At 38.7% G+C, this 14,905-nt stretch overlaps 1 protein-coding gene across 4 annotated transcripts in view; it reads left to right on the forward strand.

Annotated features, from left to right (window-relative positions):
- LOC139758449 (uncharacterized) overlaps nucleotides 1–14,678 on the forward strand; it is a 74,162-nt gene extending 59,484 nt beyond the window's left edge. For all 4 annotated transcript variants that reach the window (XM_071679895.1, XM_071679894.1, XM_071679893.1 and 1 more), the window contains 3 exons: nucleotides 1,181–1,307; nucleotides 8,064–8,221; nucleotides 12,360–14,678. In XM_071679895.1, the coding sequence (XP_071535996.1) occupies nucleotides 1,181–1,307; nucleotides 8,064–8,221; nucleotides 12,360–12,435 (361 nt within the window). In that variant the 3' untranslated portion in view covers nucleotides 12,436–14,678. The remainder of the gene's footprint in view (nucleotides 1–1,180; nucleotides 1,308–8,063; nucleotides 8,222–12,359) is intronic.
- Nucleotides 14,679–14,905: the final 227 nt, after the last annotated feature.

Genomic DNA, 14,905 nt, shown 5'->3' on the forward strand with positions numbered 1-14,905 from the left:
AAGATTGACCAAGAGGATATATGTGTCGGAAATGGAGGGAACGAGGAGAAGAGGGAGACCAAATTGGAGGTGGAAAGATGGAGTGAAAAAGATTTTGTGTGATCGGGACCTGAACATGCAGGAGGGTGAAAGGAGGGTAAGGAATAGAGTGAATTGGAGCGATGTGGTGTACCGGGGTTGACGTGCTGTCAGTGAATTGAATCAAGGCATGTGAAGCGTCTGGGGTAAACCATGGAAAGCTGTGTAGGTATGTATATTTGCGTGTGTGGACGTATGTATATACATGTGTATGGGGGTGGGTTGGGCCATTTCTTTCATCTGTTTCCTTGCGCTACCTCGCAAACGCGGGAGACAGTGGCAAAAAAAAAAAAAAAAAAAATATATATATATATATATATATCTTTCTTTCTTTCATACTATTCGCCATTTCCCGCATTAGCGAGGTAGCGTTGAGAACAGAGGACTGGGCCCTTGAGGGAATATCCTCACCTGGGCCCCTTCTCTGTTCCCTCTTTTGGAAAAAAAAAAAAAAAAAAAAAAAAAAAAAAAAAAAAGTGAGAGGGGAGGATTTCCAGCCCCCCGCTCCCTCCCCTTTTAGTCGCCTTCTACGACACGCAGGGAATACGTGGGAAGTATTCTTTCTCCTAGGGGAGAAAGAATACTTCCCACATATTCCCTGCGTGTCATAAAAGGTAATGAAAAGGGGAGGAAGCGGGGGGCTTGAAATCTTCCCCTCCCATTTTTTTATATTTTCCAAAAGAAAGAACAGAATAGGGGGCCAAGTGAGGATATTCCCTCTAAGGCTCAGTCCTCTGTTCTTAATGCTACCTCTGTAATGTGGGAAATGGCAAATATGTATGAAAAAAAATATTGTATTAGATTTAGTTTTTTGAACTGGTTATTACACTTACATGTATTTGGAGAATACATCACAGCTGTCTTGAAAACAGTAGAGTTCATTCAAAAAGTACCTCTGACACAATTATAACTAAAGCTCTCCTGTGTGTTCTTGAGTTTGTTACTAAAGATGGCTAAGATGGTTGTTCTTTGATTTTTGAGTAAAATGCTATAGGAGTTTGTAAGCATAATAATCTTAGGATGATACTATAAAACAAATCTACTTTTAATGGAAAGCTTGGTAACAAATATTCAAGTCTCTTAAGCATTTTCTGGTATGCAGTGAACTCCTTGAAGATCGAGCACAGCTTCTAGAGGCATTAGTAGCTCAGCGAAAAGAAACGGAGGAATTGTCAAGAGAAATCACCCTGCGTAGTGCAGCAGTTGGGGCACTTTCACAGAAGCTCAAGGTATGTGTAAGTTTCATTAATTATCTGGGCAGTCTCCTGCAGGACTGGGCAATCTTACCCTTGCCATCTTATTGGGTTGAAGATTGGAATCCCATCTCTGAAAAAAAAGTAAAAATGATTTCAACAAAAGATGTATATGATTTATCTTCGATGCACATTGTGCTGCAGTTACTGCGACAAGATGTGTGCATTGCTCTGACTGAGGGGTGTATGCAAGGAATAAATGAATGCAAGCTGATGGCATTGTTGAATATTCCAAGGGGGTAGTAGAAAAAATTTTGGTTGGTTTTATTATATATCATATCATATAGTAAGGTTTGATTTAAATTCTTATTTGGATATCTTGGGATTAGAATTGTAAATGAAAATTAAAAGAGATATGGATTATGAATGTATGGAATGGAATTGTAAATAACCTCCAAGAAATTTTAAATAATAAGTTGAAGCATAGTGATGGAATGGTACAAAGTGAGATTGAAGCCATGTGGAAGCTTGATATAGGTATGATGAGGTTGTGGAAAGAGAGGAATGACATGAGATAAAGAGATAGATATGTGATTTGATGAGAAAAGGGAAAACTTACTGTAACAGAAAATAGTGAAGAATGAAGGATGTTGAGCGAAGAATATGAAGTCTTGAATAAGTAGGTAAGATGGTACATGGAAATAAACCAGGAATAAATCAAGTAAGAGCATCTGAAAAAGAGTAAATGAAAATCTGAGGAGAATTTTTGGCAAGCAAGTGAACAAGAGGGAATTATGTGTCTGCCATGTTTTGAGTTAGCGATGTCATTTGAAAGTGATGCCTACAAAACTTGTACACCTGTGGAGGGTCAAATTAACGATAAATGAGGAATAGGGAAAATAAGAAATTATTATGGAAAGAAGATAGTGAGGTGCAAACGAGCTTTCTATATGTAAAGTAAGGGTGTCTTGACAACTTTATGACAAAGGATGAATTGCATAAGAAGTGAAGAGAATTCCTTAAAGAACTGGTTAAGAGTGAAGATATTAACCTTCCTGGCCTCTCTGCAGTACAAGAAGGGCTGTGCTGTCTTCGTACTTCCTTTGATATCTCTATATTTACCATCTCCATTCTTTCATGTTTCTCTTGCTTCCCTAGTTCTATCAGCTTTGATGATGACCATACAGAATTCTTTCTTGTTTGTAATTACTCTTTGTATATTATGGGGAAAGTCTCATACACTCATGTTGCCGTGTCTCTTAACAGTGTATATATATGTACCATGTCTTTTACTTCTGTGTATGTATGCACACACAAACACACCCTAGTATATGCCAGGTACCCATTTTATTGACCTGCCCTTAGGGAGGATGAATAGATGGGTAGACTGTGTACTAACTGCTTCAACCAGGATTTGAACTTCTACGTGTTTTATCCTAGGTAGTCTGTGCATTCGTGATAGTCAGTAACGCTGACCACTACACCATGGAGGTCCTTAATGGAAGCGTCTTAGGTTGTGCATTACCTTCTGGAAACTTCAACCCGAACATATCCATTACTAGTTATCTTCTTATTTCTTGTCTGTCTGTATCCGCCATTGCCTATTTCTTTTATTGGAGAAACTGCATCTGGCAAGTCTATAGGTTGTAGTAACCTTTTGATCAGCATGTCTTTCTTCTCCACTCTTTCCTCTGTGTGTGGAATGTGATCTTGCAGTCCAGAAACCATGAAGTTTATATCTGTCACCCTCCTACTTCATTAATCTGTAAAATTTTGGAGCCAGCTTCTTGTCTGCTGAGTCATTCAACTCTCTTTTCATCCACTTCCATGTCTCTTGCGTTACTGAAAATCTTTTTCAAAGTACATACTGACACAGAATACTCAACATTTTTAAACTTCTCAACCAACTGACTATATATCGTATGGTCATTCTGTCTCTAAGAGTGCATATCATTCTATAGTTTCACTTAAAATGTCCCTGTGTGCCTGTTTTGCATTTTCATAGGTTTCTGTTCCTCTACATCACTTATGATGATCTGTTTATCTTCATTTGTACCAGATTTTGCTAATGGTTCCAATTCTTTGTTTTATTATATTGGTCACTGGTCTGTGTGTTGTTGGCATTACTTCTTGTGTATCTATTCTAGTAACATCCAAATTCAACCTTCTGACCCAATTCTCTGATGCTTTTCATTTATTGCTCCCTCTTTTCTTTGGTTTCATTTCTTCTGGATCCCTTCAACTGAGTCAGTTCTGTGATCATGGCCTTTGATTATATTTTCTTAATTTCCTGATACTCTGTAGTTAGTAACTGGTAGGCAGCCAAGGAACAGGGAGGTATAATACTAGTACTACTCACCTGGGTATTGGGTGGGTTAGTGAAGACTGCTCAGTGAGCCAACAATTCAGTGGTTGTTGAGTTGCACTCCTATGACCCAGGTACCTGTGTTTCTTTCTGCCTCACCCACAAGTGGACTATTGGCATTCTGTTCACATACATGCTGTCTCTTCTTGCGATACTTAACACCTGGCAACACATAACCCACAAAAGTCATTCTTCATAGCTAGATTTTTCCTGTGGTGAGCACTGTATGCTAGCCCTGCCTTTTGGCAAAATGGTAGAAGTAATAGATAGGAGCAATAGGTAGGAACATTTAGGCAGGGCCATTAGATAGAAACATTAGGTAGAGGTAGTAGGTAGGAACACTAGGCAGGAGCATTAGGTAGTAGTAGTCAGTAGGAAGGTAGGAGCCTATGCAAACACTGCAATAGAGTTATGGTGCTAAAGGCTAAAAATTAGCACTTGAGCTCATTAGTTATGGAGACTGTATTGTTTCAGGTGGGAACAGGCATCAAAGATACTGACAGATAGATAGATAGATAGACATAATACCCTCACTTATCTGATGATACTTTTCATGACCCTTAATTGATTCATCAGTGTCCTAATTATCTCTCTCACCAATGTTAACTATGTACCTGTTTCTCAATGATTTCAAATGATTTCCCCAACTTTATGGCATCAGATGTTTCATTATCATTTATTTCTCCTGCGGATTTTTCTTCATTTATAAGAAATGGATCTGGAGAAGGCATATGATAGAGTTGATAGAGATGCTCTGTGGAAGGTATTAAGAATATATGGTGTGGGAGGAAAGTTGTTAAAAGCAGTGAAAAGTTTTTATCGAGGATGTAAGGCATGTGTACGTGTAGGAAGAGAGGAAAGTGATTGGTTCTCAGTGAATGTAGGTTTGCGGCAGGGGTGTGTGATGTCTCCATGGTTGTTTAATTTGTTTATGGATGGGGTTGTTAGGGAGGTAAATGCAAGAGTTTTGGAAAGAGGGGCAAGTATGAAGTCTGTTGGGGATGAGAGAGCTTGGGAAGTGAGTCAGTTGTTGTTCGCTGATGATACAGCGCTGGTGGCTGATTCATGTGAGAAACTGCAGAAGCTGGTGACTGAGTTTGGTAAAGTGTGTGGAAGAAGAAAGTTAAGAGTAAATGTGAATAAGAGCAAGGTTATTAGGTACAGTAGGGTTGAGGGTCAAGTCAATTGGGAGGTGAGTTTGAATGGAGAAAAACTGGAGGAAGTGAAGTGTTTTAGATATCTGGGAGTGGATCTGGCAGCGGATGGAACCATGGAAGCGGAAGTGGATCATAGGGTGGGGGAGGGGGTGAAAATTCTGGGAGCCTTGAAGAATGTGTGGAAGTCGAGAACATTATCTCGGAAAGCAAAAATGGGTATGTTTGAAGGAATAGTGGTTCCAACAATGTTGTATGGTTGCGAGGCGTGGGCTATGGATAGAGTTGTGCGCAGGAGGATGGATGTGCTGGAAATGAGATGTTTGAGGACAATGTGTGGTGTGAGGTGGTTTGATCGAGTGAGTAACGTAAGGGTAAGAGAGATGTGTGGAAATAAAAAGAGCGAGGTTGAGAGAGCAGAAGAGGGTGTTTTGAAGTGGTTTGGGCACATGGAGAGAATGAGTGAGGAAAGATTGACCAAGAGGATATATGTGTCGGAGGTGGAGGGAACGAGGAGAAGAGGGAGACCAAATTGGAGGTGGAAAGATGGAGTGAAAAAGATTTTGTGTGATCGGGGCCTGAACATGCAGGAGGGTGAAAGGAGGGCAAGGAATAGAGTGAATTGGAGCGATGTGGTATACCGCGGTTGACGTGCTGTCAGTGGATTTAATCAAGGCATGTGAAGCGTCTGGGGTAAACCATGGAAAGCTGTGTAGGTATGTATATTTGCGTGTGTGGACGTATGTATATACATGTGTATGGGGGGGGTTGGGCCATTTCTTTTGTCTGTTTCCTTGCGCTACCTCACAAACGCGGGAGACAGCGACAAAGTATAATAAATAAAAAAAATAATAAGAAACCCCATTTGAAACTTCTTTTAGAGTCCTTCTGAGGATCTAGTCACCACTGTGATCATGGTGTTTTTCTTTATCTGAATCCATTTCTGATTTGTAAAGATTCAAAATACTTTTCTAGCTTGTCGTTGGATATATGATATACTAAATCAGTTTTCATTGTGTTAGTCTCAGTCTAAAGATATCCTCACCCAAAACATTTATAATTCTGTTTACTTACATGAGCTTCTAGATACAAGCTATTCACTCATTAAGCTTATAAAGAAACAAATATGTAAACAAACAGATGTAAAAATAAAAGAAATCAGTACAGAAATTTTTTTGGTTAGTATGCCAACACCTCAGGTGGCAGAGGTGCTTTATTGTAATGCATACTTTTACTTTTGAATTGCTGTAATGTATTGATATCTGTAGACTTTTTTACTGAAGTAAGTTACTCTGTGTATCCCATGCTTATGTCAGGAACAGGAAAAGAAAGGTCACATCCTCTCACATCCATTCTCTGGTTGTCACGTGTAATGCACCAAAACCACAGCTCCCTATCCACAACCAGGCCATACAGACATTTCTGTGGTTTACCCTGTTTGCTTTACATGCCCAGGCTCTGTCCATTCACAGCACATTGACCTCTGTCTACTACGTTGTTCCAATTTACTCTGTTCTGTGCAGGCCTTTCAACTTGCTACATGTTTAGGCCCCAATTGTTCCGTATCTTATCATTTCATCCTTCCATCTCCAATTTGATTTCCTCATTCTCCGTGTTAGCTTCAGTTCTGACACATATATCCTCTGTCAATCTTTCCTCACTTATTCTTTCTGTATGTTTGAACCATTTCAGCACAACTTCAGTTCTCTCAACTGCACTCATTTTCTTACCACACATCTCTTACCCTTTCATTACTTACATGATCAAACCACTTCACACATATTGTCATCAGACATTTCATTTTCAAGACATCCACCCTCCTCTACACAGCCTTATCTATAGCTCATCCATATAAGATTGTTAGGACTACTAATCTTTCAGATAGGCCCGTTTTTGTCCTCCCACACATTCATCAGCACTCCCAAAATCTTCGCCTCCTCACCTTACATATGACTCGATTCTGCTTCTGTGGTTTCATTCGCTGCCATGTCCATTCCCAGGTATCTGAAACAATTCATTCCATCCAATTGTTTTATTCAGATTCATACCCCAATTAACATGTCTCTCAACCCTGTTAAGCCTAATAACCTTGCTTTTATTCACATTTACTATCGACTTCCTCCTTTCACATCAGCTAGCGGAGTTGCCTAAATTGCAGTAATGTGTTAATTTTTGTGGACTTCTTTTCGCATTTTAAGTAAGTTACTCACTATATCTTATGTTTATATTCTGTATGTTAGTATCAAAAAGATCTTACCTTACTGAACTTAGCATATTTCCTTGTTCATTTCTGTTGACTTCTTTACTTGAATTACTTACAGTATCCCATGAGCACCTGCACTGAGAGTATCCTCCATTTTTTATTCCATGGTCATGCCTCATAACAATTTTGCTCATTTGGTCCACCTTTAGCACTGTCTGGCATTTTTCATGGTCCCTGATAATGTTCTCAAGTTTCTTCACTTCATTCATTAAGTTTGCTTCCACTACACTGGTATTGTTCATGGTCTTTAGCATTGTCCTCCACATCCACCTCTAGTGCTCTCAGGTATTTTTATGGTCTCTAGCTGTGTCCTTTGGTTTCTTTACTTTGTTTCCTTTTTAGTATTTTATGAGCAGAAGCCTGTTTACCTTTGCTATAATTTGGGACCTACCAGGTGTCAAGTTTCCCAACCCCTTCCTGGCAACCTTTCTCTCCTTCCATTTCATTTTTTCTTTCCTTCTATCTACCCCTGTACTGTTTATTTTTCTGAGTCATATTAGGGATAGGTTTGTGGGTTAGAGAACCAGTTTAACCATGCCAAGCTTATTTTTCCTTCTTTGGCGTGCCTATCAGTATATTGTATTCATTCATGTATGAATTGTGGATTGCATTTAATAATAACAGTGGTGGACATTCTAACCAACAAATATTACAACCTATGTTTACTGGCACTTGTTTACACTACACTCAACAGATGCTGTCTTGTTACTTCTTTACTCCAGTAATTTTCATTTTTCCAAAATCTCTACAGGGGCCATTTTGAATATTACTTTCTCCTCTTACCTGCTAAATAGTTATCAATATAAGGTTTACTTTTGAAATTCTTCAATCTTGCTGAACCCTGCCTGCCTGCTGGAGCTGTGTGTGTTTGTTTGTTGGCCCAGTACTGTGATGCAAAGTATAGTGAAATATTCAAACGAGTTTATGAATTGATCGGTTGGAGTGTAGCTTTCCTGTAGGGTTATGATATAGATGATTGTGACAAGAGAGATGTGTTTTTCTTGAAACAGGAGGAACGCCTAGTATGGAGTGAACATATAGCTGAGAGTGAAGGTGCTAGGAAAGCAGCCAGGTCAGCTTGGAAGCGTTCAAGTAAGGAAGCTTCACATCTTCGTAGACTAATTGCTACCAAGGATGATACAATTGCTTCCCTCATTGCAGATTACAGGTAAGATACACATAGGTGTCGATAAAGTGTATGAATTATTCTTATATTCATCCTGACCTCATATCCCTGATGCAATTTGATGATGAGCATCAAGTTTCTGACCTGATGGCAAATGACATGCCAAAGACTTGATTATATTATGGAAAGAAATGGTTAGAAAAGTCCATATAACTAAGTATAATGGCTCCAGCATTACTGAAGATGACTGAATATCCATGTAAACATTTGACATACTGCACAGTACAACTCTCCTGTATTGGTACAACCTGCCAGCAGATAGCAATTCCCTTTCTTGGTTACCCATTGTATGAGACGCAGCAAATTGCTCTTGTCCAAGATCATGGCGACATTTTTAGAGAACTACCTTTTGTGGGTATAAATGGATAGAACACTTACATTTGTATATGGTTTGGTGATGAGCATTAACTTTCCCCTTATATTCAAAGACTAGAAGCATTTTTTGGGTGAGGTAGATGGCTGTGCATTGAGTATATGAGGTTACTTGGGGAGGATAGATAAGAAGGGACCTGATAGTTTATGATGTTCGGGCCCCAAGCATGCCAAACTTTTTCCAATTCATCCTTTTATCTCCATTCCAGTCTTCTCCTTCTCATTTTCCCCTCCACTTCTGATGCATATATCCTTTCTATGAACTCTTCACTCATCCTCTCCATGTGTCCAGACATTAGTACACCCTCTTCAGCTCTCTCAACCTTTCTCCTCTTATTGTCACACCTCTCTTTTACTTTATCATTTTTTATTTGATCAACATTCCTTACTCCACATTGTTTCCCCAAGCATTTAATTTCATATGCATTCCTCTCTTTTGTGCATTGTTATTTAGAATCTCCACTTAACATCCATGCAACACTGTTGCAACTACAAAACTTCAAATGTGCCCATCTTTGTCCTGACCAACAGTGACCTGTCTTTCCATGCATTCATCAGTGCATCCAGGACCTTCTTACCATCTTCTGCTCTCTTAACCACTCTCTTTTTTTTTTTTTTTTTACCACACATCTCTCATACCCTTTCATTACTTACTTGATCATACCACCTTACACCACATATTGTCTTCAGATATTTGATTTCCATCTTATCTACTCTCCTCTGCACAACCTTTTAGTACATGCCTTGCAGCCATATAACAATGTTAGGACTACCATTCCTTTAAACGTACCCATTTTTGCTCTCCGAGATAAGGTTCTCTCTTTCTGCACATTCTTCATTGCTTCCAGAACCTTTACCTTCTTGCCCATCCTATGACTCGCTTCTGCTTCCATGGTTCCATTAACTGCCAAGTCCACTAACTAACAGATATCTAAAACACTTCACTTCCTCCAATTTTTCACCATAAGGCCTCAAATGCAGAAAATCAACAGAGTGCTCCATTGTACCCCTCTCTCATCTTCCATATCCTTTTTGGCCTTACTGCTCATGGCATAAAACCATAATGGATAAAAACAGGATGACTAATGCAGAAGGGAAGGGGACCCAAAAGAAACTTTGTACCTCCATGATAAGATTCCTCTCAGAGGCCATGGGTATTACCTTGAATTTCAGGCTACATTGTATGTGCACCATACAGGATCACACAACTTATGTTTTAATTTTGATTTTACTAAATTCATGAAATTGATAGATGACTAGTGAATGGATACTTCTTATGAAATCCCATAAGAGGATAGCAATAGAATGATGTTCTTTACTTCTCTTTAGATTTGTTTCATCACTATATCAATGTTATACTATTATTATAATGTATGTTACAATACTAATGTTACTATTATTACAATGTATGTTATTGGGGATGAGAGAGCTTGGGAAGTGAGTCAGTTGTTGTTCGCTGATGATACAGCGCTGGTGGCTGATTCATGTGAGAAACTGCAGAAGCTGGTGACTGAGTTTGGTAAAGTGTGTGGAAGAAGAAAGTTGAGAGTAAATGTGAATAAGAGCAAGGTTATTAGGTACAGTAGGGGTGAGGGTCAAGCCAATTGGGAGGTGAGTTTGAATGGAGAAAAACTGGAGGAAGTGAAGTGTTTTAGATATCTGGGAGTGGATCTGTCAGCGGATGGAACCATGGAAGCGGAAGTGGATCATAGGGTGGGGGAGGGGGCGAAAATTTTGGGAGCCTTGAAAAATGTGTGGAAGTCGAGAACATTATCTCGGAAAGCAAAAATGGGTATGTTTGAGGGAATAGTGGTTCCAACAATGTTGTATGGTTGCGAGGCGTGGGCTATGGATAGAGATGTGCGCAGGAGGATGGATGTGCTGGAAATGAGATGTTTGAGGACAATGTGTGGTGTGAGGTGGTTTGATCGAGTAAGTAACGTAAGGGTAAGAGAGATGTGTGGAAATAAAAAGAGCGTGGTTGAGAGAGCAGAAGAGGGTGTTTTGAAATGGTTTGGGCACATGGAGAGAATGAGTGAGGAGAGATTGACCAAGAGGATATATGTGTCGGAGGTGGAGGGAACGAGGAGAAGAGGGAGACCAAATTGGAGGTGGAAAGATGGAGTGAAAAAGATTTTGTGTGATCGGGGCCTGAACATGCAGGAGGGTGAAAGGAGGGCAAGGAATAGAGTGAATTGGAGTCATGTGGTATACAGGGGTTGACGTGCTGTCAGTGGATTGAATCAAGGCATGTGAAGCGTCTGGGGTAAACCATGGAAAGCTGTGTAGGTATGTATATTTGCGTGTGTGGACGTGTGTATGTACATGTGTATGGGGGGGGGGGTTGGGCCATTTCTTTCGTCTGTTTCCTTGCGCTACCTCGCAAACGCGGGAGACAGCGACAAAGTATAAAAAAAAAAAAAAAAAAAAAAAATGTTATTGTTATTCCCCAACCCACTCTTCTCACTATATTAGATGCTTTACAAATATAATATTTGTACACGAATCACTTAAGAATTCCATCCCTATCAGTACATATTGGTAATTACAGAAAATTTCTGTAGATTCACATTAATCAAAATAAATGTTGTTGGCCAGATTTTCCCATGTAATTTATCATACTGAAATTTTCATACAGCATTGAAAAATAGACAGCATATTCATTCAGACTGAATTGATGTTCTTCACTCTACAGACTAGAGTTTTTCCACCTGTGGCGTAGAAAGTATGAACAATATATAGTGAATTTGCAGCCGATTTGCTTTTTGTGGATTATTTTTTTAATCATAAAAACACTTTAAAAATGACCTCACCCTGCTGTAAAGTATATGCAAATTCAGTCCCTGTAATTTTGGTATGAATGAGAAACTATTGAGAAACTATTGTTATCTTTTAGATTCTTGTCTCATGTTCAAGATTAGAAATTCCTTGACTGGTTAGAATTTTGATATATAGTCCATGGATTTGCAATATGGCAAATAATTTGACTAGATGTTGTGCATTTAAGACCCTTTTTGCATCTCGTGTAAAACGATCAGGTGACGATTTTTTAAGGACTTGAGCAACTTCTACTAAAAAATGATTTTATATTTGGCACTGTATTTGATAATGAGTAGTCATATGTGATGCATCTCATTGCAAGAATGAGCCATGCTAGCATGATAGTAATAGTAGCACCACCTTCACAGTTTTCTTCTGCAAAGTTAACTGGGATTATTTTTTCTCTTAGTAACTTCTAGTAGTCTTAAAGAATAAATCATCCTCCCATGTCTGTTAATTTCGTACGACTACATGTACAGATAGCTTTGAATCAGTAAAAAGACATTGTTCCATCCATCTTCCACTGTGGAGTTTGGGTCATCTTTCTGCAATCTTCTGGGGTCTGAGATTTATGTCTAGGGGGAGGATGTATTGCAGAGACATGGCATAGATAATTCTAGAAGACATTTGCAGCTTAACCAGTCATTATATCTTTTTTTCTAAGCATTTTTGTGACTAGTCATTGTCTACAGCTTTCAAAAGAACTTCATGAAACTTGAGTCCAAGTGATGATTTCTTTGTATAGACTCCATTCCAACTTTTGAATTACTTATGATTTTTGTAATTAATTTCAGCAGCTTTCAAGCATATTGCTCAGTTTAACATATTGTACTCTTGTAGTTCAATTTAACATATTGTACTCATGTAGATAAACTTCGTTAAAGATTGATAGGTACTTACACTGATTGAAGCTTTTTCATTTCTCCAGGATGCTAGGACTAGACTACAATAAGACTAAGCACCATGGACTTCGACAGCACTTGCCAAAGTTCAGTGAAGGCTGATACTATAGTAGTAAAGATGTAAAGATATATTTGTCAGTTTACTGTGAATCTCGTTTTTCAGTATCATTTGGCTTTATTCGTACATATATGAGATAGATCAGGTTCAGATATCTTTATGTTATTGTCTTCTTGCTATCCACTGATAAAGTTAATGAGACTTCAAAGACTTCTAGACCTCATTGCACACCAAACTGGTTCATCAAGTGGCACGTATGGCTTCTCTCATACTTTAGGTACATAATCCATCAAAATTATGTTATTATACATGAATTAGGTTTGTTTTTGGATTTTATCAGATGTCAGATTTGTGAATTGTACAGTCATGTTTTTTGTTTTTATTGCTTGTCAATAAATCACAGACTTGTATTTGTCTTTACATGGTCACCAGCCATATTCAGACATACTTGATTGCATCAGTTTGCCAAACATTGGCATAGCTAGCTATCTTATAACCCCCAGAATGAAAAAGTGGATGTAAAGTGGAAGAGTACTGGACAGAGGGAAACGATGGAAGAATGAGTGGAATGGTTTATGTGAGGGAGGCTTTGTAAGGATAGGGATAAATGGAGATTTTTTTGATGTGGCCACCCCCTTGATAGGAATTCCTGGAGGGAACAGGCATCAGAAATATAGATAGAAGAAAAAAGTAGTTCATGCAGTTTGAGGCAACTGATCTACTGGGTATACAATTAGATTTTTCTTTTCAGTCATGATTTACACCAAGTGGTTGAGAGAAGCACAGTGGAGTGTTGTTACTTTTGTGTTTTAATAGAAGGAAGGTTGGATCTTGTAAAATAGTATTGTGATTTAGAATTTTTATGCTTTGTAATAATATAAGTAAGAATTTTCATTTCATAATGACTTATAAAGCATCACAAATATTTAATGTCTTCCATAAGATTTATAAGAAATTTTGGATTCTCCCTTACTACAGACTTTCGAAGTTTCTCAAAGGTCAGGGCATGATTTTCAAAAACTATTATTTCCTTGTCTGGTATATAAAGATACTAAGGTTGTGATTTTACATTTTACTTCTGCTTAACATATTACATGAACATGGTAATCACTGATCTGAGGTAGTTTTGTATGTCCAAAATGTGCATGAGGTATTTACCTCTGGTAAGCCCTGGCAAGATCCAAGTGGAAATCAAGTGGTCAATGGCGGCAGCTGGTTTGATGATAATTTCCTCCCAGATCATTCAGACTCATAAAGTTGACTTTATAAGTAATTAGTTTTTATTTTAGAAAGTATCATTTGGGATAAAAAATTCAAATGTGCGTTAGTTTAATGCAGTGGTATGTGTAGTTGTATCAACAGTATTTTTTTTCTGCACAATGTATGACATCATACAACCCTAGGACCCCTTTATTGGAACTCCTGCAGCTTTGACCCCTTCACTGCATTAGTTGTGTTACCTGGGGAAATTCCCTGTGCTGGATATTTTCAAATATAGAAGAAAAAACAAGTTTGTTATTACTGTTAATTAAACATAATTTTTTAAAGATTTTGTACCACTTAACCTGGTACAGTAATGTTGCGACATAGCATAATGTGATATGTTGATCTTGCTGTACCATGAAGATATAAGTTGCACCCATTTTTGTTTTTTACCATAACACAAGCCATCATGGTACAACTTGAGCCTAGGTGGCTACATTCCACGGGGTGCCAATGCTGCACGTGTCATGCTGCTCTGCTTGCTCTCAATGGTTAAGGATGCATCACTTGTCACTCATATATTTCAACATTTCTGTTTACTTAAACTAATCATCAATGTGCCTAAGTGTTCAGCAAGCACTACTACAAGTGAGCCTGTTAAGAGGGTAAGGAAGATCTTTACTTTAGAAGAAAAGTTCACGATACTGATTGAACTTGAGCACAGGTTTAGCATTTCAGGAGTTTTATGTCTTTGTAACATTTGATTAGAGGAGTACCTGCACCATAAAGAAGCAAAGGGAATCTAACTGGATAGGCTTTCCTCAGCCATCTGTTTTGAAGTTGGCAGCCTTGATCCTGGCCCTCTTGCATGCCATCACACTGTCCTGGACAACGCCTCTCACTCAACCCAACACTTAGTGATTACTGTTTTTTGTAACTATTTGTATGTTACGAGGAGAGGGTTTACACTCGTGTTGCCCCATCTTTTAATCTTGTATGTGTGTACCACGTCTTTAGGTCTACTTATACACGCACACGCACACACACACACACACACACACACACACACACACACACACACACACACACATACATACATACATACACATACAGCCTACCCTGTTCCAGGTAAGTGTCTGTCCGTGTTGGCTTAATTGTTCAGCCTCAAGAATAGTTGCTCCGTAAGTTAGTTACCCATGCCCACACTTACTCATTCTTTACCCATGTCCACACTCACTCATGCTTCACTCACACCCACACTACTCTTAACCATGCTTCACTCATGCGAACACTACTGTTAACCATGCTTCA

This window comes from Panulirus ornatus, chromosome 30, assembly GCF_036320965.1.
Source record: "Panulirus ornatus isolate Po-2019 chromosome 30, ASM3632096v1, whole genome shotgun sequence".
NCBI lineage: Eukaryota > Metazoa > Arthropoda > Malacostraca > Decapoda > Palinuridae > Panulirus > Panulirus ornatus.